Source organism: Phocoena phocoena, chromosome 10, assembly GCF_963924675.1.
Source record: "Phocoena phocoena chromosome 10, mPhoPho1.1, whole genome shotgun sequence".
Lineage (NCBI taxonomy): Eukaryota > Metazoa > Chordata > Mammalia > Artiodactyla > Phocoenidae > Phocoena > Phocoena phocoena.
In genome coordinates, this window is record NC_089228.1 from 104,539,378 (window position 1) to 104,562,331 (window position 22,954).

The 22,954-nt window shown below is 57.8% G+C and overlaps 1 protein-coding gene across 1 annotated transcript; it reads right to left on the reverse strand.

Moving 5' to 3' along the window:
* Positions 1-2,445: 2,445 nt before the first annotated feature.
* On the reverse strand, positions 2,446-6,728 carry FOXF2 (forkhead box F2). Its single transcript, XM_065885883.1, has 2 exons — positions 5,576-6,728; positions 2,446-2,612 (listed from the first exon to the last, which is right to left on the reverse strand). The coding sequence occupies exons 1-2, from the start codon at positions 6,726-6,728 to the stop codon at positions 2,446-2,448; spliced, it is 1,320 nt and encodes a 439-aa protein (XP_065741955.1).
* Positions 6,729-22,954: the final 16,226 nt, after the last annotated feature.

Consider the following 22,954-nt stretch of genomic DNA (forward strand, 5'->3'; position numbering starts at 1 on the left):
AAAGTATTTTAAAATTAAGGTCTGCACATTGTTTTTCAGACATAATGCTATCGCACACTTAACAGACTCCAGCGTAGTGTATCCGTAACTTTTATATGCCTGGGGAAGCCGAAAATGTGTGTGACCCACTTTATTGCAGTATTTATCGTGGTGGTCTCAAGCCAAGCCCACAGCATCTCCGAGGTCCGCCTGTGCGGATCTGTAAAGCGGACCGGCGTCCCCACGTCGGAGGAGTAGGAAAAAGCCCCACAAAAGAGGGCATTTTGCGAAAGTTCCTGCATAGGATAAAGGACCCTGAATCTCCATGCGCGGGGCCTCCTCGCACCACTAGGGGGCGCGCTGGGCTCGCCGAGGCCCGGCGGCCACAGCCTTCCCTCCCAGGTCCTGTCATTCTCTATATAAACAAGTTACGTGCGAGTGTTTAGGATATAAATTACGACCATGCCGGCTGCCTCGGAAGGAATGTAAACACAGCACTGTGGTCAGAGCAAACTCTGAGACTGACTTCATAATTTATAGCAGCCCCCAAGTAGCCCCGAATAAAAGAAAAAAAATCCCTATTTAACTGCAAATGTGATAATGGGACACAACAAACGTTTAAGTCCCCGCTTAATTTTGGAAAATATAGAAAGGAAGCCTAAAGATTAGGCAGATGGTTAGGACTTTTCAAAACAAGATGTTTTACTGAGACCCTCTTTGGACTGAAACTCACTCAGAATACAAAATCCCTGTGTGGGAGACGCCCACCCAGTGGTATCCGTTCCTGGTGACTGACCGAGAGACAGTGCTTGCAGGGAATGAGACTCGAAGGCAAGTTCTGAAAAACAAAAGCGAGACCCGGAGAACCTCTCTGCTCGCTCTCGGGTCCATAGTTGCCAGCGCTGCCCGTGAGTCTGCGGGGCTGGTCAGACCAGGCGGAGCTGATGCCCATCGGCATGTTTCCTTTCTTTTTTGTCCAGAGCTTCAGCAGCTCTGCCTGTAGCATCTGTGATTGGGAAGCCTCAGGAAACCAAGCGAGAAAGGAAAGGGCTCGGAGGAGGGAATCCCGAGGAAAAGCATCACTCCCTTGCGAGCGAGAGGAGGCAGCAGAGTGACTAACAGGGAGACAAGTGGGGGCCGCGGCCGCTGTGCCTGAACCGGAGGGCGGCAGACATCTTGTCCTGCTTCTGTCCCTGATGCTCGGGGACTGCCCACACCCTCCACGGGCTTCCCCCTCTGGACGAGGGGATCTGACGGCCACCCGAGGAGCCGGGGCCCTTGCACTGGGCACCTACCCCTTGCTCGGAGCCCGGCCGGGCCGAGGGCAGCCCCGGGTGATGTTCTGCCCCGTCACTGCACCCTGTGCTGGTGGCGAAAGGAAAGAGCAAAGGGCAGAACTCGCCGTGTGCACGAGAAAGGCAACAAAGGGGGCACGAAACTTGCTTTCCTCAAGCCTTTATCTGGCCGGGTTTTCTTTTAAGCTCCTTTCACCTTCAGTTTTTTGTTTAGCCAGAAAGAGCGAGGGTGAAGGAAAGAAATAATAGAAAATGTTTCTTCTTCTCTTTCTCTCCTGAGAAGACCCACAATCAGAACCCCGCCTGTGCTGCTCAAGGCGCAGACCCCACACCACGTCAATTACATGACTTAGAAAAAAAAGCCCGCCCAGTGTAGAGTTGCACTGCCCGCTGGTGAGGAGACGTGGCGATCGGATGCCCGTGGGGGAAAGAGACACCCCAGCGGCTATTTGTTATATACATTTTATTGAAAAAATTTTACATCAAAATAGTTTGGCAAACTGTAAAAGTATACGTAAGTGCAAATATATCCTCCTTTTAAAATACAAGCAAAGTGTGAGTATACACGAAGGTCATAAAAATATCTTTAAACTATGATGGTAGAAAACAACCTTGTAAAAAACGTTGTATTGTCACAATACTGAAGACCACTTTCTTAAACTAGACACATTGTTGCTAAATACTTCCTTGATAATGTTCTTTGGCACCTGTATCCAAAGGTAGTGTTTGGTAAAACACAGCTCTCCCACTGAGCCAGGCAACAAGATGAGGCTTTCTTGAAATCTTGTGCTCGGCACTGCCTTTCAGAAAAGCACACACATTTTCCATAGACAAAGAAACACACACACACAGCCCCTCTGCGTGTTTCAGACCCTGATTACTGAAGGCAAGGGAACCCCCAGAGTTCCATGCTTGTGTTCTCCGCGTGGTGAGTCCTCACCATCTCGGCCGAGGAGCGGAGTTCTCCCTTCTCTGGGAGCCTGCACGAATTCGGGGCATTACCTTGGGGCTGTCCTTCTGCCAACGGCAGACAAACATCAGTGCAGGATGCCTGCCTGGCCCGGGGACTCTGGCTAAGTGACCGATGTGCTACGTGCAGCCACGCTGCTCTGGGAGTCCACCTCAGCCTCGCCCCAGGGGCGACAGGGCCTGGCCCGGCCCCTCCCTCCGCTCACATGACACAGGGCTTAATGTCCTGGCAGACGCTCTGGTGGTGGTGGTGATGGTAGTAGGGGCCGCTGGCCGAGGGGTGGAAGGAGGAGACGCTGTTAAAGCTGAGGACGAAGTCCTTCCTGTCGCACACCGGCGTGGAGTGGTGCTGGTATCGGGGCAGCCCCACTGCAAGGAGGGAGAAAAGAAAACTTTTCAGAAACGTTTCTTCCGCAGAGGACAGGGCACATAATGTTGGAAAACTTAATTCAACTTTTGACTCCAAGGGGGTTGGCCTGTCTTTTTGTCTATTGTGGTAAAACTGGGAGAGGAAACCCAGCCCCAGAAGCTTCTCAGAGTTTCAAACTGAAGGACGACTCTGGAATCCCGGTTTGGGGTCTCCTTTGGTTTACACGGGGCCGCAGAGCACAGTCCCGGCGAGGCCAGGCTCTCTGTGCCCGGGTGTCTGTTACTCCCAGAGGCTGGGCGGGGCTCTAACAGCCCCTGGCCCCAGGCCGTGCGCCGGGTCCCTGCCCGCAGGGCTCCAGCCGGTGCTGCTAAGGCCCAGCCCCTGCCCCCGAAACACCACGGTCTCCCTCGCTTCTGGTTTCGAGCCCCCCTGCCTTATTTCCCAACCAACTAGCCGGCCCCGAGGAGCAGGCTCTGCACACCAGGGGGGTGACAGAAAACAATCCCAAGGCCAGAGAAAGGCCGAGAACAAACGCGCGCATCTCTGTGGGTCGCGCCTCGAGGAAAGCGGGACCCCCGGAGCAGGGCCTGCCCTTGGGTGAGAGCTCGGCTGCGGCCCCTTTGCCGCGGGGGGAGCCTTTGGGAGAGCAGGGCCGGCCCGCAGCCTCTCCCGGGGCCTGAGCCAGGCCTCCACTCCGGGAGCCGACTTTTGCTTTTGCTTTCTCGGCGCCTCCGGCCCGGGGGCGCAGTTGGCTGGGCTTCCGGCTCGCTGGGCCCCGCGCTTCTCCCGGCCCGGGCCTCTCTCGGGGCTGGGCTGGGCTGGGCCCTTTTCCCCGAGGCCTTTCTAGTCTCGCGTGCGCGGCGGGGACCGCCCGCCCACGCGGGTGCAGGGCCGGGTTGTTCCGCGCGCGCGAAGACCTTACCCAGCGGCCCGCGGCGCCTCGCCCGGCCGCATCCAGCGCTCGCTGAGCCACCGGGCGGCCCCGCGATCAGCGCCCGGCAACACCGACTGTGGCCAAACGCGCGCCCCGACGTGAGCCGTCGCTGCCGCGCAGGTGCGCTTACCCCCGCGTTAAAGCACCTCGCGGTGGCGCTTCCCGCATCTCTAGCCGGCGGGCCCGGCGCTTTGATGGGACCGAAGGACCTAAGAGCCCAGCTCCTTCTTGAAAGGTTCTCAGGAGGCAGAGAGGCCGAGGGGCCTCCCCGAGCACGCGGGCCTGGGCCGCGCAGGCGTCGTGCTGGGAGCGCGCGCTCGGGGGACCTCCTCGGCCTCCCCGCTCCTCGAGGGGCCCTGGGCTCTCGGTCGGCCGCGGCCCGGCCTGGGAGACGCCAGCTAGCCCCGTGGGGAAGAGGTTCGAGGGGGCGGGAGCCAGAGCACGGCTGGGGGCTGGGGAGAAGCAGAGCGTCCCGGCCGGGCCATGGCCTCCTCGGTCCGGAGGGCGCGCGAGCTCCCGGGGGTCCGGCGAGGCAGTGTCGCTTCTCCTCTAGACAGAGTCGTGCTCCCGGGTCCCCGCGCTTCTGGGACCCGTGCGTGCGCCCGGTGTGTGGCGTGGGGCGAGGGCGGCCTCACAGAACGGTCAGAAGGCTCTTTCTGCGCGATTCTGAACGTTGAGGGAAGTGTTTCACGGCAGCCGCGGAAGTTTCACGGACCCGCCTCGGAGTCCCGGTTGCGGCTGAGCAGGGCGGCGAGAGCGCGGAGCGGGGAGCCGGGAGGGGAGCGGATGGGCGGGAGAGCGCCGAGCGCGCCGCCAGGGCTCAGAGGTGATTGACAGCCCGTCCCAGGGGGATTAAAAAACAATAAGAGGGGAGGGTCGTCTGTGTTGGTTACTTGTTGAAATTCCCATAAAACTGAACAAGACTCCGCTCTCAGTGGGTTAAGTCAGGCTAAAATCCTCTCCGGTGTGGTCCTGCCCAGACTGTCTTTGTTTAGTTAACCTCTGAGACCCGCATTTAAAAGGCCTATTTGGGAAATTTCACCGTCCAGGGAACCAACATCTTTCGCCCATTTCTGGACTTCCTTTCTCCCTGACGCTCTGCCCCACACCGATGCACGAACATGTAATGTAGGTGTCGTCGTCCTGCGAATGCTTTTCTAATCGGGGCGGGTGTCAGCTAGAGCCCCCGCTTGCCGGGCAGACCAGCCTGCCTACGAGGGGTTAATGTAAGGGTTTATCTCCACTGTCCCCATAAACCTGGCTAAATATTCAAATTCTCTCCTCCACCCCCATCTGTCCCCTCCCACCTTTCACCGCCTTGGGCGAGTCAATAAATTTTCATAATCTGCAACCAACACAATTTACACCATCAACACGACAAGGGGCGCCCAACGGGCAGGCGTTTCTCAGGGGAGCCTCGCTGCGGGCCCCAGGTCCTGCTGGCCTAGGCCGGACCCATGTGTCATCAACTTGGGTCCACCGTTGGGGGAGGCAGGAGGCTCCTCCACCGCTTGGCGCCTCTCCTCCCTGGCAACACTTCCCTTTTGTGCAGGGTCCTGGAACTCCTCTGCTTTCCTGGCGTCCCTCCCTCCTTTCCCCTCCTCTCAACCCTCGCCCAGCGGAGCCCCTCCCCACGCACACGGCAGGTACCGAGCATCTCCCTTCTGGACATGTACTTTTGGGTGAAAGCACAGCAAAACCAATTCGAAAAAACGACACAAGAAAGCAGACACAGTGCCTTGGCCAAGGTCCCCTAAGGCCACAAGGCTTCCCCCTAAGCTAAGTCAGGCCTGAGATTGGAGCCCTGCAGTCCGTGAGGACACTCGGAGAGCCCGAGGACACAGGCACTTGACTCCATCCTCCTCGGGGTGAAAATTCTGGAGGCCCGGCAGGGGCCAAGCCTGTCGGGGAAGGCCCAGTGACCCCGACCCCACCCCCCATAGGGTGCCAGCTTCCCCTGGGCCTCGGCCACCCAGAGCGGGGAGGCCTAGAGGCGACGACGCGCCGGCGGGCCAGGCCCCGCGTTACCTGGGAGGTCCTCGCGGGCGTTCTGGTGCAGGTAGCTCTGCTCCAGCGAATAGGTGGACATGCTGGTGTGCAGGCCGGCCGGGGCCGCGGGGGTGCCGCCCGGCGTCAGGGCGGGCGGCTGCTTGAGGTAAGGCGAGGCGCCGGGCGAGCTCCAGTGCGCCGCGGGGCTGGTGTAGGGCGAGTGGCACTCGATGGCGCTCGCCACGGCCGGGGACGAGGGCACGGGGCTGCTGCTGCTGTCCGGGCCGTAGTCCCCGCCGCCGCCCCCGCCGCCGCCGCCCCCGGCCGCGCCGACGCCCCCCGGCCCGGCGGGCACCGGGCAGCTGGCCATGTAGGTGGAGCCCGGGTTGGGCGACATGTGCGGGACGTGGTGGTGGTGGTGGTGATGCGGGTGCGCGTGGCCCGGGGCGCCGGCGCCCGCGTCGTAGCCCGCGGGCATCATGTCGAGGCCGCCGTAGCCGCCTTGCCCGTGGCAGCCGAGCGGCGCCGATGGGGGCGCCTGGAAGTCGAAGCCCTGCGGCAGCAGCGAGGCCCCGAAGCCCAGGCCGCTCACCACGCGGTGGTACATGGGCTTGAGCGCCTGGCACTTCCGCCTGAAGCCGCGCGGCCGGCGGCGGAACGAGCCCTCCTCGAACATGAACTCGCTGGCCGGGTCGATGGTCCAGTAGTGGCCCTTGCCCGGCCGCCCGAGGCCCTTGGGCAGCTTGATGAAGCACTCATTGAGCGAGAGGTTGTGGCGCACGGAGTTCTTCCAGCCCTGGTAGGCGCCGCGGAAGAAGGGGAAGCGCGCCTGCAGGAACTGGTAGATCTCGCTGAGCGTCAGGCGCTTGGCGGGCGAGCTCTGGATGGCCATGACGATGAGCGCGATGTACGAGTAGGGCGGCTTCTCGGGCCGCCGCAGCCCCGAGCTCGCCTTCTTGGCGCCCGCGCCGCTGCCGCCCGCGCCCCCGCCGCCGCCCGCGCTCTTGCAGGCGTTCGGGGCCGCGCCGGCCGCGCCGGAGGAGGAGGCGGACGACGACGAAGACGAGGCGGCCTCCAGGGCGGCGGCGGCGGCGGCGGGCGGCGGGCTCATCAGGGCGGCCTGGAGCGCGCCGGGGCCCGGGCTGCGGGCGCGGCGGAGCGGGGCCGGCGGCGGCCCGCCCTCGGAGGTCATCGGGGTCCCGGGAGCGGGGCCCGGCGGCGGGGGCGCGCCCGGGGCCGGGCGCGAAGGCGCGGGAGCGCGGTCGACCCAGAGGCCCGGTGGGCGCCCTAGCCCGCCGCCCGGGCTGCAGCCGCGGCCGCTCCGAGCCAGCGCTCCGCCGTCGCCTCCCTCAGCTCCGCCGGGGCTTCTGGCGGCGGCCGCGGGCCGGAGGCGACGCCCCGCGCATCCCTCCCCGGGCCTCGGGCCCGGCCTGCGCGGCGGCCTCCGGGCCGCGGAGCCGGAGCGGCCGGGCGCCGGGCGGCTGCGCGAGCGAGCGGGGACCGCGGCCGGGACCCCGGGGACGAGCCCGACGTCTCCCCTCAGGAGCGCGGCTCGCTCTGTCTCTCGGACTTCCTCCCTCCCGCGCCCTCCCCCGCCGCCCTCCTCCCCCCCCCCCCGCCCTGCCCCCTCCTCCGCCGCCGCCCCGGGGAGGGCGCGCTGGGCCGGCGCTCACTCCTCCCCCCCGGCCGGCCGCCCGCTCCCTCGCTTATCTCTCTCCTCGCTCTCCGGGGTCCCCCTCGGCCTTTTAATTCCTCTCTCGGATGCTCTCCGTCTCCCCCACCCACCCCCTTTCAAACCGCGGGATCGCAGGCCGACTCACATTGTGACGGGAAGACGCCCACCACGCCCCGCAAAACTCGGCCCCCTAGACTTTAGGAAATCGTCCTTCTCTTAGTCCCGGACAGCACCCCTGCCCCCCATCCCAAAGCCAGCCGCCCTTGGCGGAGCGGACCCACCCCTTCTCCTCCCCCCTTCCCCCTCCTCCTCTCCTCCCCTCCCCTCCCCCTTCCCCTCCTCCTTCCCCTCCTCCCCCCCTCCTTCTCCTCCCCCTCCTCCCCCCCGGCCGGTCCTGGGCCGGCCGAGTGGTGCTGCCGCGGGTGCCGCCGCCAGACCTCCTTAGCCGCTGCCCCTGCGCCCGCACTGACACCGTCTGTCAGCTCATTTAGACGTTGCCGCCTCCGCCACACGCCGGGGTGCCCGCGACGCCCAAAGGTAACGTGCCAACCCTCTCTCCTGTGACGGGCCTGCGGGCTCCCACCGCTGTTAGCAGAGGGCAGAGGCCAGGCTCCTTAAAGACTCTCCTTTTTAGAGACCCTGGAAACGTGGTCGAATAGGACTCCTGTTTGCATTTGTTTCCACTTCCTTTCCGTTTGCCATTTGATGTTTTGTACGAAATGCAGAAAGAAGGCCGCGCTGAGTGACAGGAGTGAGATAGCTGTATTTGTACTCAGTCCTGAAGGGGTGTGCAGCTGTCACGGGGTTTACACCCCCAGGCCCCGTGCCGCCCACCCAAGCGTGCCTGCCATCTCGAGGCTGGCTTCCGTGGGACGACACCCCACCCAGTGTGCCTGGGTCCTCTCCATCTAAGTGAGAGTCAGGCTGGGAGAGAGGATGTGCCCTCGGAGGAATCACTCCCGGTGAGACCGGACAGTTAGTTATTGGATTACACGTGCAAGGAAACGTCGTCTGACCAGGGACGGGGCTGGAAGTGGGAGGAGAACAGGAGGCCTGGGAGCCTCCGGGGCCGCACGGGGCTGATGGGGGAGGCCCCCAGGGGAGGTGCTGTGAACCGCGGACCACAGGGGCGGCGGGGCCGGGCGCCCCTCTGCGGCTGCTCAGAAAGGACCGGGGTGCAAGCGCGCGCGCTGGGCAGGCTGGGGAGTCGGGGCGGGGGCGGGGAGAAAGGGAGAGGGCGCCAGGTCTGGAGAGGGGGGCAGCCGGAGCCCCCGGGTGGAACAGGCCCGGGGCAGGCCCTGGGGCTGCACCCGCTCTGCGTGCCCAGGAGTGCTGGGGTTGCTTCTGGCCGGGTGTGCCGGTGGGGCAGGAGAGGGAGGGGTGCGAGGGGTGCGAGGGGGAGGCTGGGGGCTGGGTTGGGCTGGCCCCAGACAGTGACCTGAAGTTGAGTGGAAGCAGGCTTTTTCCATCAAACCCTGCCTGGATACCACACACAGAGACCGAGTGTCAGTTTACTGCCCTGAGCCCGGCTCCTTTTCCCTAAGCTCCAGTGTAATTAGACAAAGAAAACCTAAATTAGCTGAACAGGCGTCGACAGCTTCCTCCAGAGCACCCCTGGTACCTACATGGGAATGTGTCCCAAAATGGCTTGATTGTAGCTGCGAGTCAGCTAAGAAAACACGGCCCAAATGAACTCAGTTTACTGCTCATTTCCAATAGAAAAAAGAAACAAGCCGCTCTTTTCCGGATGGGATGTTTTGGTTGAGTTGGGGAAGGGGGTTTGCAGTTGTTTCCACTTCTAAGAATTCCTTTCTGAGTGACTGGTGAGCTTTTTTTTTCCTTTTTGATAGGGCCCCATTAATTTCATGGTATTTTTTTCTCTTACCCCTTTTGTCATTTTACAGGGAATAACTTAATTATAAGTGAAGTGGAAGTATTCAATAAATAGAGTGTGTTCACTAAATAATGAAATGCGATAGAAACTGGAGTGAGGAGAACAGAGTATCTGAGAGGAGCTCCCCTGACACAGACTTCTGTGTGTGTGTGTGTGTGTGCGTGCAAGCAGTGGGAAGAGAACTGGCCCAGCTGAGAAGCAGAGGGACCAGGAAGGCAATCATCTCATTTGGAGATGGGGGTGGTGGGCACTGGATCTGGGAAAAATCCAGCAAGTGGACATATCGCTGGCACTGGACCCTCTCTGATTTTCTGCACCTGGGAATTCTAGGGCCTGGATCTCAGGCCCTAAACGGTTTTAAGACCCAGAGAGTGAAGAATAAAAAGCACTGACCCTAAAATCCAGGCAGGGCTAGTAATAACCTTACACACCAGTAGTTTCCAGTCTTTTTGAGAATATGATGGAAGCTGTGGAGCCTTCCTCCAGAAGAAAAATACTCTCAATTTGCCTGGGATTTTAGGGGGTCCACAGATACTCATTAAAACCCGAAAACTCTATACATTTTTAGTTTCTACCAGTTTATCTGATTCAGTGATCAAGGGTCTTAAAAATCTCCCTTCCCATCCAAGTGACGGTGGTATCCATTTTACCTAAACCCTCTGAACTTGCAAGAAATTCCCACTTATAGTTTGGGCAGCCTTCCAGAAGGCCAGGCAGGTCCTGGACAGGCAGCAGGCTTTGGAGAGCAGGTCTGCAGACCTGGAGCCCCTCTCCACAGGGGTCTTAGTGCTGCCCTGTACTCCAGGACTGTCCGGAGGTCGGTGCCCTTCTTAGTTATCTGAGCAGGAAGGGGCCCTTCTTCAGACCACTTTCTCAGAGACCCCCCTTCTGCCTGTGGAAACTGTTCCCCTGGCAGAGACCCCTCAAGTCTAGAAATGTGTTCCTTGTAGATTTCAAGGGCATAAGCTTTTACATTCATATCGTGGGACCGCCACGTGGTCTCGGTACCTTCCCCTTTAGGGATAAGGAAACCGAGGCTCAGAAAGGTCAGACGGTTTTGCCAAAAGTCGCACGTGGGCAAGTGACAGAGCCGGCCTGCAGCTCAGGGCTGGGGTCTCCATCCACTGCTGCTTCCACTATGGGGCAGCAAAACAAAGTCTCAGAAGTTTGTCTTAATTACTACAGATCTCCTGGGTGAGAATGCACACGATAACCGATTATGTCAAACTCTCTCTCCCTGGCAGGAATACCTGAATTTCTGCGTGGGAGACGGTTGAGAAGGAAAAAGCTGTGATTGTCTGTGAAATAGTTTTGCTCGGGGGACTGCCCTGTCTCGGAGTTCTTCCTGATTGACTTTCACTGTCTTATAAACAACAAAAATCTTGACTTCTTTCCTATGGGAAGGAAAGGTATGGTTCCTTAAAATGACTGCAGATCCGGCCAGGCGCTCCTCAGTTAACCAGAAATACTGGGGGGGGGTGCCCCTGTATTTCTCAGAAATACCCTGAGCTGACCCCTTGGGTAGACTGTCTCCATCTGGGCCGCGGATTCCTTTCTGCTGCAAACCCCAAGGTCCCGCCCCTGCTCCAGCACAGGGGAATGTAAACTTCAGGAAGCCTGGGTTTCTCAGGTTTTGTCCTGTAATCGGCGTTTTATTCTAGGAAATCTCTTCATTATTGCGGTTTACGTCTTATGTTCTTAGCGTGCTTACCCTGCCGCGTGGGTTTTACACGAAATGGCTTAGACTAAACCAGCTACCCACCGGAGAGACCCACCCTGTTGGCGGCCCTCTGAAGCCTCCCCTTGCGGGCACCTCTGGCCCCGCGGCCGCCCTTCCTTCCCCAGCCCAGCAGAACTCCGACGCAAAGCGGCCGCCAGTGCTTTGTCCAGTCTGTGCTTTGGTACAAAGTTAACGTGTGTGTCGAGAGGCCTTTCCAGACAGCGGTGGGCACTGCATGCTGAGGCCTAGGGGGTGAGCCTGTGTGGGGAAGCGCCCCGGAGGCCAAGCTAGAGATGCTTATTTATAACAGAAAATGCGTCCGCGGCCGCGAGGCCAGGAGGAGGCGCCAGGGCAGGCTTGGAGAGGGCACCTGGGCCAGAGCGGTAACGGCGGGAATTTTACACCCTTGTGGACGTCTGTTCACCTTCCTCGGTCCAGAGGCCCCAGACCTCCGGGTTTGAAAGCAGCCACCCAATTCCAAATGTTTATTTAGATAGATTCTTCCGCTCTCCAACGCCTGTGTTCCGGGCAGGGCTCTTTTTATAGCCACCTTCCTGAGAGATCCGCGGATGGGCCCCAGATCCCCTGCGCCTGGCAGTGGGCAGACTTGATCACCCTCTTGGCGGGATCGGCGGTGCCTGGAGAGGCGAAAAGGGGTCCAGCCTGCCAAAGCCCCTTCCCAGGAGGCCGCACCTCTTCCCACCTCTGCGCCGCCCGGGCTTCAAGGCCCAGCTTCCTACCCTGGGAGACGCGTTTTGCGGGGTGGTCCCGGGAGCCGGCCCGTCTCCCCGGTTCGGCTCTGCAGTGGACCGGCCTTGGGCCTCGTGGACAGCCTTCTGCGTTTATGTGGCTGCGTTTATGAAGGCCGGGGCTTGCGAGGAGGGTTTCCATGGCCGGGACGGCCACTCCTAACAGGCAGCTTCCAGCGGCGAAGGAAAATTAGGGAAGCCTGTCCCACCCGTTCCCAGTCTTGGGAGAAAAAAAGCGGAACAAGTGTGGGTGGGGTGCCCCTCCGCAGGACCGCCGTGAGGTGGCTTGGGTTGCTGGAAGGGAACCCCCGCTGATGACACAGAAACCGTGGAGCCAGGCTGTGTCTTAGGAGTGAGCCCGAAGGCACCGTGAGCTCGAAGTCCCTTCCCCTGCGCCCACCCTGCTGGCCCCCTGCTCTGCAGCCCCCCCTTGGGAGTGCCCCGCTTCTGCTTCCCAAGCTCGGGAAGAAGGTGGGTGGCACCCTGGGCAGGCCCGGCTGGCGGGAGCAGAAGGAAGGAGGGTGCCCGCCCAGGGCTGCGGAGGCATCGACCAAACGCTCGCGCTCAGAGGTCGCAAGGCCGCGCCTCGGACGCACCCCGCCACGACGGAGAGGCCAGACCGGCCGGCTGCGGGTCCGCGGGCCTGGAGGCGCCCTGGGGGTCCCAAACCGGCCGAGTCGGGCTTTCTCGCGTCTGGCTCGCCTCCTCCCCTCCTGCCCTACCCCCTCCAATAAATAAATATTCCCCGGGGCAGCGAACCCCGCGGGGCCCGAGCCGCGATGGATGAACTTCCTGGAGCATCAAAACTCCCCTCCTGTCTCCCCGCTGCGCTCAGGATATGGGGCGCGCTCGCTTCTCTTCAGAAAAGGAAACGTAGCTCTTCCAAAAATATAAATCAGCTCTGACGTCCAAATATTTCTTTTGTCCTCCAGCATCCTCTGCAGGGATAAATAAAACGTGCTCGGCGCCCAGAGCCCGACTCGGGACCTCGGGGCGCCCAGACGCCGCCTTGGAGGAGCTGCCTTTCGGGAGCCTTCCCTCCAACCCATCCCCCATTCCCCCCGCCCCCCCCCCCCCCCCCCCCCGTGCCTGGTGGTCGGTCCTTTGCGGAGGCGGCCTGACCCTCTGTCGCCTGGGAAGCCCGCGGGAGGGGGAGGGAGTGCTCGCTGGTGCTGGGACTGAGGGGCCGGGAAAGCACCCGAGGCCGCGCCTAGACAGGCCCCAAGGCCGCCTCCCCAGGCCCACCTTGCTGTCGAGGTTCGCCTCTTCCCAAGGAGGGAGCGGCTGCAGGTTTCCCGTAGCAACCCGAGGGCGGTCTTCTCTTCCAGGCGGGCATAGAGGGCGCTGAGACGGACATCTCTGAGGGCTGCAGCTCCACGGGAGGGAAGAGGCTGCGACCTGGCTGAGGCTTGGTCCCAGGGGTTCCCAGCCCATCCAGCCTCCAATGGTTTGACCCGAGTCATCTTTACGCGTCCCCCCCATCTCCCTCCTCCAATTTGGGAAAGGTGGACGGACAGTTTTGGGTTGGGGTTCGAAAAGAAATCTCTACCAAGGGAAGGCACATGTAGCAGGGCACCTGAGGCGCTGGCGTAGGAGCCGGAGGAGTCAAAGTAGAGCATCCCAGGGGCCGGTTTTCACCCTGTGCCCTGACGTCCTGGTGTTGGGAGCCCACCAGCCTTTTTGCCGTCACCCCTCGCCCCCAATCACCCTGCAGCGCCCCCCGCCGTGCAACCTGAAGGGCTTCGGTGTCGGCCGGTCCAGGTGAGGCGTCTCCACCTGCCCGGGACCCCCTCCCCGCCTCCCCCTTGGCCAGGAGGTTCTGGTCCAGGCCTAGGGCTCCAGGCTGCGTGGTGGGGGGCTGTTCTCCAGCCCCCCTCTCTCCAGGGGGGTCTTAATTGATGAGCTGCCTTCAAACCCCCGCCCCAAACGTCCCAGAAGGGTTTAGACGATCCATCACCCGCCACTTCAAGAATGCTTCCTTCCTTTCAAACAATCCTCGCACACCAGACGGGCTGCGATGGGGAGGGGCGCGCACTTGAAAAGGGAACGCTATATAATCAACGTCCAAGCCATCCCGCAACCTTTCGGAAACAGGGACTCAGGCCAAAAATCCCTCTAGATGATTTACACGGCCTGATCGTCCCTGCCTCCACGTGGACTCTGCCCTGTGCCGGCAGCGCAAGGCCAGCGCACACCCGGCTCCAGGGCGCGTCCACCCGAGCGCATCTCTGTGGGTGGTTCGCATTTGAGGGGAAAGCGCTTTTCATCTCGGGGTTCAGGGCAAACGGAGTCTCGGGCCACGGTGTCCTTGCTGGTGAGAGGGGTGAGCCGGGAAGGCCAGGCATGTTTTTCTGGAGCCGTCAATGAGTGTCACCCTCCAGACGTCCAAGAAAGTCCCTGGTGTCTCGGTCCCGGGCTGGCCTCCCCTCCTCCTGGGCGCCCGCGTGGAAAGAGCGGGAGTTCCTCTCGCTTCCGCTGGGTGGCGCCAGGCCCTCGGGAATCGCGGTCCCCGCGGGTCCCTAACCCGCCTCGCGCGCCCCGTCCCCGCAGCCCGGCCCCAGGCGGACTGAGTCCTGCAGATATACTCGCTCACCTCGGACTCCGTTGGCCACCTTAGGACACACCCTGCTTTCCCGACCCCTCCAGCCCTTAAAATAGAAGGAGGCCAGTCGCATGCCTGGGACCCCCTCCACGGAAATGCGCCCTCCTTTGCAAACATGGGTCTTGCTGAAGAAAGTCTGGCTTCGGTTTGGCCCTTCTGGTTTCCCACAGCCAGCAAGTGGCCGGGGCGGCGTCTTTGTCTGCAGCCTGCCTGGAGCTCTGGGAGCCGAGGTCTAGCAGAAAACAGACGACAGACAGACGGCCGGGCACCCGGACAAGCCAGCCTCTTGGTTCGGGGAAGTGCTTTCCACTCTGGACCGCCGTGAAGAGGCTGCAAGACCATCTCTTGTCTTCTGGGTCTACAGTGACAGAAAGACAACTTTTTGCCTTTATTATTTCTCATTCCTTTTAACTAAGGAAAGCACCCTACACTTGTCCTGGCGGAAGTCTGCAACATAGAAGGGAACTTTGGGGGTCCTTTGGGGCAGGCTGCATACCCAGGTGGGGTAACAGGCAGGGTAGTGGTGGGCTTGGGAGTGGAAAGGCCAGGGCTGCTGGATTTGGAACCAGAGACCAAGATGTCCCCTACTGGCCTTTCCTCTGCGACACCGACTCAGGAGCTACACTTTATAGGAGATAAGAAGGCATTCTCCATGTAGTCTGACTTTTATTTTAAAACTCCTAAAAATGAACGGTATTCAGATATACCTTACATACAATAAAATGAAGAGGTTGAGTTTTTATTGTTCTTTTTATATTTTTTCTTCGTACTAAAAGTTTCATAACGCACAGAAGTGGAGGGCTGTATACCCATCACCTGGATTTAACAGTTATCAAGATTTTGCCACACTCGCTTCATTTATCTCTTCTCTGTCTCTCTGTTTTCATTTCTTGCTGAAGTATTTCAGGGCAAATACAGATGTCATGTTTTTAAAAGGCACCTTATTACTCCTCCCCACGCCCTCCGGCTCTGGCTCTCTCATACCTAAAATTATATTTTCGTGCCGACAAGCACAGTTCCTTAGGGAAGCTGGAACTAGGGCCGGGACATTGTTTCTGGATGTGTGTTTTATAAGCACAACTCTTTATCCTGCTGCCCACTCCCCCCAAGTGACTTCCAGCCCCAAGTTTCTTGGCTTTTCCCTGCCTGCTGGAGCTGCCAGGAGGTGACGGACGTTCCCTCCATCACTGGGGCTGGGTGTGTGCTTTGGAGCAAGCTGTGGCAGGGGCGCTCGTCTGTGCAGTCACCAGCGTCACCCCCACGCTGCATCCACACGTTCACCAGCTCCTACGTACAGAATTCATTTTATTGCAAGGTCACACGTGTCCTTGTGATGTATGTGTGTGTATGTTTATCCTTGTGGACCATACAGTACTTTCCAGTCATTTACCCAGACAGTGGCCAGCCTGGAAAGACTTTTTCATTTGGTTTGAAAGTGCCTGTGGAGGATTTTGAACTAGGCTGGGGTGTGAAGGGATCCGGGGGAGGGGGGAGAGTGAACCAGGAAGCCCTGGTTGGCCCCTATCCCCAACGCCCAGTCGGTACCAGGACTCTGTACAAATATTTCATAAATATTTGTTAGTTGATTTGTCTGATTTTTCCTGCTCCCCCAAACCATACACGTTACCTTTGTTCTTAGCAACCCCCAATGTAGCCGGAGCAGCGATGTGGTGTCATAGGTGGCCCTAGATTTTGTTTGACAATTGTACCTGCTCCAGGTGACCTTGGGTAAGTCTATGAGTTTCAATTTCTTCCTTTCTTCCTTCCTTCCTTCCTTTCTTTCCTCCTTCCCTTTTCTTTCGTTCTTTCTTTTTCTTTCTTTCTTTCTTTCTTTCTTTCTTTCTTTCTTTCTTTCTTTCTTTCTTTCTTTCTCTTTCCTAAAATGGGAATAATAAAAATAATTTTAAAAGGGCCTCCTCCCACAGTGACTATAAAGATGAAATAAAAATTGTAAAAAGAAAACCTTTAACAATTTGAAATATACACATTTATACGGTTATTTTCGGCCCCATCCGACAACAGCACTGTGTGAATGTACTTTGTAAGCCTCGCGCGTCCTTGGGATCTTTCCTTCCCTGACCGATCTCTTACATGCACGTTTGGTTGGGTCCTTAATAAGGAAAAGGTGGGTCTTTGTCTACCAGTTTAAGCCCGCCTCTGCGGGCTGGGGTCTCTGCTCTCCGGCGTGTTCCGGCTGTGGCTGGGGTTCCGTGTCTTCACCGCCGAGGGCGAATTCTCCCCGGGTGGGGGGATGTTTCCCGGGCACCAGATCACGCGGCTACTGGAGGGATCCTACACTTTCGCAGCACCCGGGCCGGAGAGCGCCCTCGCAGCATGGTGGGTGGGTGCCTGGGGGCTGGCGCGGGGCACTGAGGAGACCAGGGCGCGGTTTGTGTGTGTGTGTGTGTGTGTGTGTGTGTGTCTGAGCTCTGGCAGAGGAGCTCACTCGATCGAGGAGGGTAGAGCGTCATTTGTCCCCAGGAAAGTGTGCCTCGCAGAAACGCAAAGCGCCCCAGTAATAACGCCAGGCGCGCGGCAGCCCGGGTGTGTGGGACCTGGACTCGCTCACCGGGGGTCGGCGGAACCTCAGACGGCTGGTGTGAGGTTCGGGTTCGAGAGCCCACGGAGAAACGGAGAAGCGCGGAAAGAAAACTAACCAGCACGCTGTTGCACGGGCGGCAAGGGTTCCTCGCCGGCCAGGGTCTACGGCAAACCGCCGTCCACGTTTGCTGTTTTACACGGAAATTTTCTCCATTCCGCCCCATTTCCCGTTTGCAAGAGGCGCAAGCTCTGGCCAGTCCTGTGGGAGGCGGCGAGGCGGGCGAAGAACCCCCTCCGTCCAACCTAACCAAGCGCCCTGGCGGCGTGTGTGAGGGGTCTCTCGCCCCGGTTACGCCGCGCTACCCCGTTAGGCTCTCGCAGCTCTGACTCGGAACATGTAACCTGCAGTTTGAAAAACTAATATTAAATGTTTACTAAGGTCGCAAATGCTATTTTGCCCATTTAATTTTACGTATCTCCCCCCTCCGCATACAGCTTGCTTTTACTAGTTACGTGACCTTGTGCACTTCAGTTTCGTCAGTTCTAGAACTGGGATGGAATAACAGCTGCCCCCCAGGGCTTCGGGGAGGGTTAAACGAGTTCAGACAGTCGAGCGCCTAGAACAGCGCGCCGCACGCAGAGGGCGCGCAGCCGACCTCGGGCCTGGCATGCGCGGCGCAGACCCGCTGACCTTGGCCCCGCGTGGCCGCGGGCCCCGCTGCTTTCCCAGCGACCTCCCGTCGCGGCCCGCGGAGCCTAGGGACGATTGGGCCCCTGCGCCTGTCCCAGCACCGCCCCAACTCCGGCGCTTCGTTTTAGCTTTCGAGGTACAGACAGAATGAAGAGTTGGAAACGGAGCCAGGAGAAGAGGGACGCAGAGGCCCGCTCGCGTGCAGCGGGCGCGAGGCCGGAGCCCGGAGCCCGGCGCGCGGAGCAGGTGCGGCGGGCCCAGCCCCACAATCGATCCGGGGCCGCGGTCGCGTCGGGCTCGAGGGGCATCCCCTGTCCCCGCCTCGGCCGCTCAGGGCAGCCAGCGCTCTGGGCGGTGCGCCGCTGCGACCCCAGAGGGGAGGGAGCCTCCTCGGGTGGGAGCGGCACAGCATCGCGGGGCACGGAGGGCGACAAGTGTAGCAGCCCAGCCGGGGATGGTGAGCGGAGACAGCGTTTTCGTTTTCGCGCCTTCCAAGTGTCCCCGTCGGATGCTCGGCCGCGCCTTCTCCGTGTCGGACCGTCTCCAGATACTGCCTGGAAAAGGCGGACAGGACAGGGCCGCTCTTTGGCTGTCGGCCTGTGCTCGGGACCAGCGTGGCCTCTCCGGGGGCGCAGCGGCCCGCAGGGCGGCCGGTCCGAGCGCAAAACCTCCGCCTGTCGGCGCTGAGGGTGGCCCGGACGTGGCTGCTCCACTGACCGAGCGGGAGAGGGGAGGGGAAGTGACCTCTTGAACCTCATCAAATGCAAATTCTGTAAGAATTTTTTTTTAAGGGAAGAAAAGCGGAAGGACAGGGAAATGGAGAAACGCGGGTCCACCTGTGGCTTGAATGGCCTTTTTAGAATCCCTGGCCCCTGGGGTGTGCAGGCTTCTCTGCGGTAGACCGACGGCTGGTAACGAACTTTGGGTTTTCCCTCTAGAGGGTGAAGCTCCCAGCTGACTTCTTCCAATATGCATATTTTACATATATAAACACCTTCGCAGCTTAATAGCCATTTAAATAAATCATGCAGGTAACTTACTCTTAAAAACGATCTGGCACAAAATAGCTTTTCTTTCCCGGGGGTCGTTTTCTTCCTTCTTTTCATTACTGGCTTTCACAGCTAAAGTTTCGTCTCCAGGTTGGTGGCTTTGCGGTCTTTTCACACATCACTCTGCTGTCTGTTCTGTTGTAAGGCTCACAGGACTTTCCTCATCGACGCAGGCCCAGGATAGATTCAGAACTTTATTTTCCATTGGAGGGATGGTATATTTTTGGAAAAAGCAAATGCCCCTTTGGTTTTATCTAGTGAGTGAGAATGGGGTGGGGTGTCGGCAGCGCGGCAGAAAGAGACCCAGCTGCGCGCAGTTCTGGGCTTTGAAAGAGACGACCCACTTGATGGGTCCGAGTCACTTATTCCATCCTCAAGTCTCTGGAGTTAAAATATGCTAAGAATCTGGAAAACAGTGAGTTGTTTCCATTTGTCAACTTTTCATTCAGCAAAAGAAGCTCTGAACGCCCACTGCTCCCTCCACGGAAAGGAAATGCTGTTTGGGACGTGGAAATACAAACCAAACTCCAGAACCCAGGTCTTAGGACGAAATGGTTGTGGGCAGTTAAGCAGGCCCGCTGGGAAGACAGGATTTGGGGTGGAGGCTGGGCGTGACGGGGCCTCTGTGAGACCATCTGAGTCGGAGGACAGAATGCACTGGGGGGTCTGGGCTGGTGTCGGGGAGGGATGTAGTGGAGGGGCAGGGCTGGCAGATCTCTGTGGAGAGCACTTTCCAGGGAGGCAGGGTCAAGCCTCACTGGTCCCGGTCAGCTGCTGGTCAGGTGGAGGGTGTGTGTTGGCATCCGGCAGAGGGAGTGGGCCCTGCTGAGCCCAGTGAGGACCGAATGTAATAAACGTCTTTTCCTTTTGTGGTTTCTACCTGTGGAAAACGGCTGTGGATGGAGGGCTCTTAGAAAAGGGCTGAGCCTGAAGACATTTCTATTTGTAAGTCAGTTACAAAAAAAAGCTTTGTTGTGCGTTTTATGGATGTAGGGATTTAATAGAAAGGAAAAGGAAAGATGTAGATGCATCTGGCAGGTAAGTATGACTGGAAAGTAAGTTGTTTTTTTTTTTTTTTTTTTTTGGTGGGGGGCTTTTATTTTCCAACAGCAGCAAATATAAGTCTGTAGTAATGTGAAAATTATAGGTAATTTGGGGTATCTTGAATTCATTATAATATATTCCCGACCCCGTTCTAACTAGGAAATTGTTTCGAGGCCACAATTTGATTGATGTCTGGGGTTCGGGTGTCACTACAGCGGAAAGATCAGAGCTGGGCAATGTAGGTAACACCCCTTAGAAATATTTTTCCTGGCCTATGTTATGTGCAGTTTTCTAGTTTTCGTTCACGTTTCTGATGAAAGGACATAGGGCACCTTACTTTCATATCTTGAGTTAAAAGTGGAATTTCAGTCGATGTAATTTCTGTCACTTCTGATTATGAGAAGCTCATTGCGTCATCTTCCTGTAAACTGCTTCCTAAAGCTTTAAATACTACTTAAAGGAAAGGTTTAAATTTTGAAAATTTACATGATTTTAAAAGATTCTAAATTTCCCTTTTGCATTGTATTTCCTTGCTATTCACTTTGTCTTTTCTAGAGAAGGTGAACAACTTAGGTTAATGTCTATTAACCTCCCATTAATCCTTTAGAGTGGGAGAGAGGTAAACACATCTTCGCCCTTTGAAACTAGGAAAATGGAGTCATTGGAAGATGAAAAGTAAACCCTGAGGTCAAACAGGTTGACACTTTCATTAATAACTGGGAGTTTCAAAAGACAGCAGTACGTTGGAGAATGGGAGAAAAATGTGTTTTAAAACCTTTGCGTTATCTAGAGAATTGTCTAGATTTGTTTCTCTGTGTGCCAGGCATCTTGTTCTCCCTTCTACCTACTAGTGACAGCATCTCCATATCCCTGAGGCATCCTGCTTCTTCCACTTGGTGCTGGCCCGGGGCAGCCACACAGCTGGGACCCCCAGGCCCAGGCCTGTCTGTATCACTTGTCCCCTGTGCTTGGCCCCATGCAGGCATGGGGTCAGCCTCAGGCACCTGGAGCCCTTCCCTGGGATGCTTAGTAAAGATGATAAATAAGGGTGCCTGCTTGGAACCCCTGTGACCATCTCGTGACTTCCCTGGCTCCTTGTCAGAAGCGCACTCACGATAGAAGAGGATGACCCCAGAGGAGAGCAGAGGAGGGGGAGGGGCCGGCCAGGCCCTAGAGCTCTCATTTCATCCCTTGGTTCCAAAATCATTTTTGAGTGATGCTCTGTGCAAGGCACTTTCGTAGGTGCTGGGGAAACACTCAGGGGAGGACAGTCAAGGTCTCTGCTTTCAAAGCTTAAGTTCGGGGAGACAGACAACCAACAAATGTACCAGACAACCTTTCAGATAGAGAAAAGTGTTTGAAGACAGACCACAAGCAAATTAACATAAGGGAACATTTCTGGTGGTAATGAAGGAGAGGAGAAATGATTTTCCCTCTACCTTTCTAGGTTCTGTGGCTGAAACCCCCCTGCGATAAAAGACAAATTAACAAGAGGAAAACAAGCACAAGTTTCACAAGCGTCTATATCCTGTGCTGTATACATGGGAGAGACCCAGGAAAACGGAGTCGCTCCCTGAAACGGCCAAGCCTCCGCTTTAACACCATCTTCAGCTAAAAACAACAGAAAGGTGTTGAGGTTTGGAGGAGTCGGTTACGGGGGCTCATCAGGAGAAGCGGGCAAACGCGGACGAGCTTGTTTCGGAGGTTGAAGTCCCTGCTCTCTCAGGTGATTAGAGTCTCCCGTGATTCCGAGTCCTCGGCGGCTCTCTGGTACAGAGAGGGAGACACTGACAAATGGAGATTCCCTAATAAATGCAAAGCCCTTCCTGAGGGCGACCTCTGCCAGGTTTTCAGAGCTTCTCCTGTGTCTGCCTTTCCTTAAAGATACTCAGATCAAAATAATCCTTTTGCCACAAGAGCCTTCCGCCCCCTTCGGTATCGGAGGTGATAATATAAGAGGGTGATGCACCTGAGACATGGACGTCGGGTAGGTGGTCGGCCACGGGGGACCTGGGGGTATCGTTGATCTGGGATCTGATGACCTGGAGGAGACGGCTATGGGAAGGTCCGCAGACGGAGCGGCAGAGACAAAGGCCGTGAGGAGTGATCTCGGGATGTCGAGAGTACCGAGGACCGGGTTGCTCCGCTCCAGGGGAGCTGCTGGGGACGCCAGATGCAGCAGTAACAGACACACGGTCATCAAGCCTGCCTCTGGGCTCCTCTCCTTTTAGGTGCCGCCCCCAGAGAGAGCCACCGTCCTGTCACGATCACGTGACGTTGCCAGGTTTTTACAGTATAGCCCAGCAGGTTCCAAAGCTTTTGGCTGTCATCTTCCCCCATTTTTCCACGAGGCGCTCACATCCTAGTGGTGTATGTTTGCAGATATGCTGATTTTTTTCTCATTTTGGTCACAGAGGCACGTTATTCCGAAATGCCGTAGGCACTCAAGTCTGGCTGTGGGATTGGTATGGGTAAGTGGCCGACTGGAGGAGATTCTTATCAAGTTCAGCCCTCTTCCGACTGTGGTAGGCAACGCGTGCAGGTCTGGAGCTCCGGATGCCCGGGGAGGAGTGGGGGAGTATCGCTCTGACTGAAAGGATGAAGGTGGCAGTCATGATGCCAAGATGAGAGTCGAGTGCCGGGTTTCGAGAAAGCTGAAGGGGGAGTTTACTTGTGGTCGTTAAGTAGATGAAAGATTCATACTTTGAAAATCAAGAGTGGTTTGTCGAGTGTTTAACCTATAGTGGATACAAACCACCCAAAGGAGCAGCGCATCAGTCTGAATTCTTACTGAGAAGCAACGGCGCCCACTCTGGCTGCTTTCAGCAGAAAAGGCATTTATTAAAGGACACTTAAAGGCTCTCTGGCTTGGGAGGGCTGAAGAGTCCGTTTTGGAGGCTGCATCACCAGAATGACGTTGAACTCCACCCCAAAACAGGTGTGGAAGGAACCCCTGTAGTTGCTGCCACTGCCGGCGCCGCTAACACTGACCGCTGGACATCAGGGTCTCCTCGACTAATTCACGCCCCTGAAGTCACCTGGCCAGAAGGGAGTTTCTCCACTCCAGGCCTGCTGCCTGTTTCCTTGCAGTGTGCTCTGTCTCAGAGAGGGTCTCACGTGGGAGGGCCTGATTGGCAGAGTGTACATCTCAGGTGTGAACCCAGTACAGGGAGGCTGGGAAGGCAAGTTTCTGGCTGCCCGCTTGGGAGACAGAACTCATTATGGAGGAAATTCAAAAGACATGGGGTCGGCGGGTACATGGCAAATACCTTCTGCGTTCAGGAAGGAAGGGAATCATGAGAATCATGGCAGAAACCAATAAAATGGGCGACCGACCTCAGCAATATTGAGATAATTTACAGACCAAAGACGTTTCTTGGAAAAGAATAATAAGATAGACACACCTCTGATGAGACTTAGAAAAACACTGATGTTACACATGCATAGTCTTAC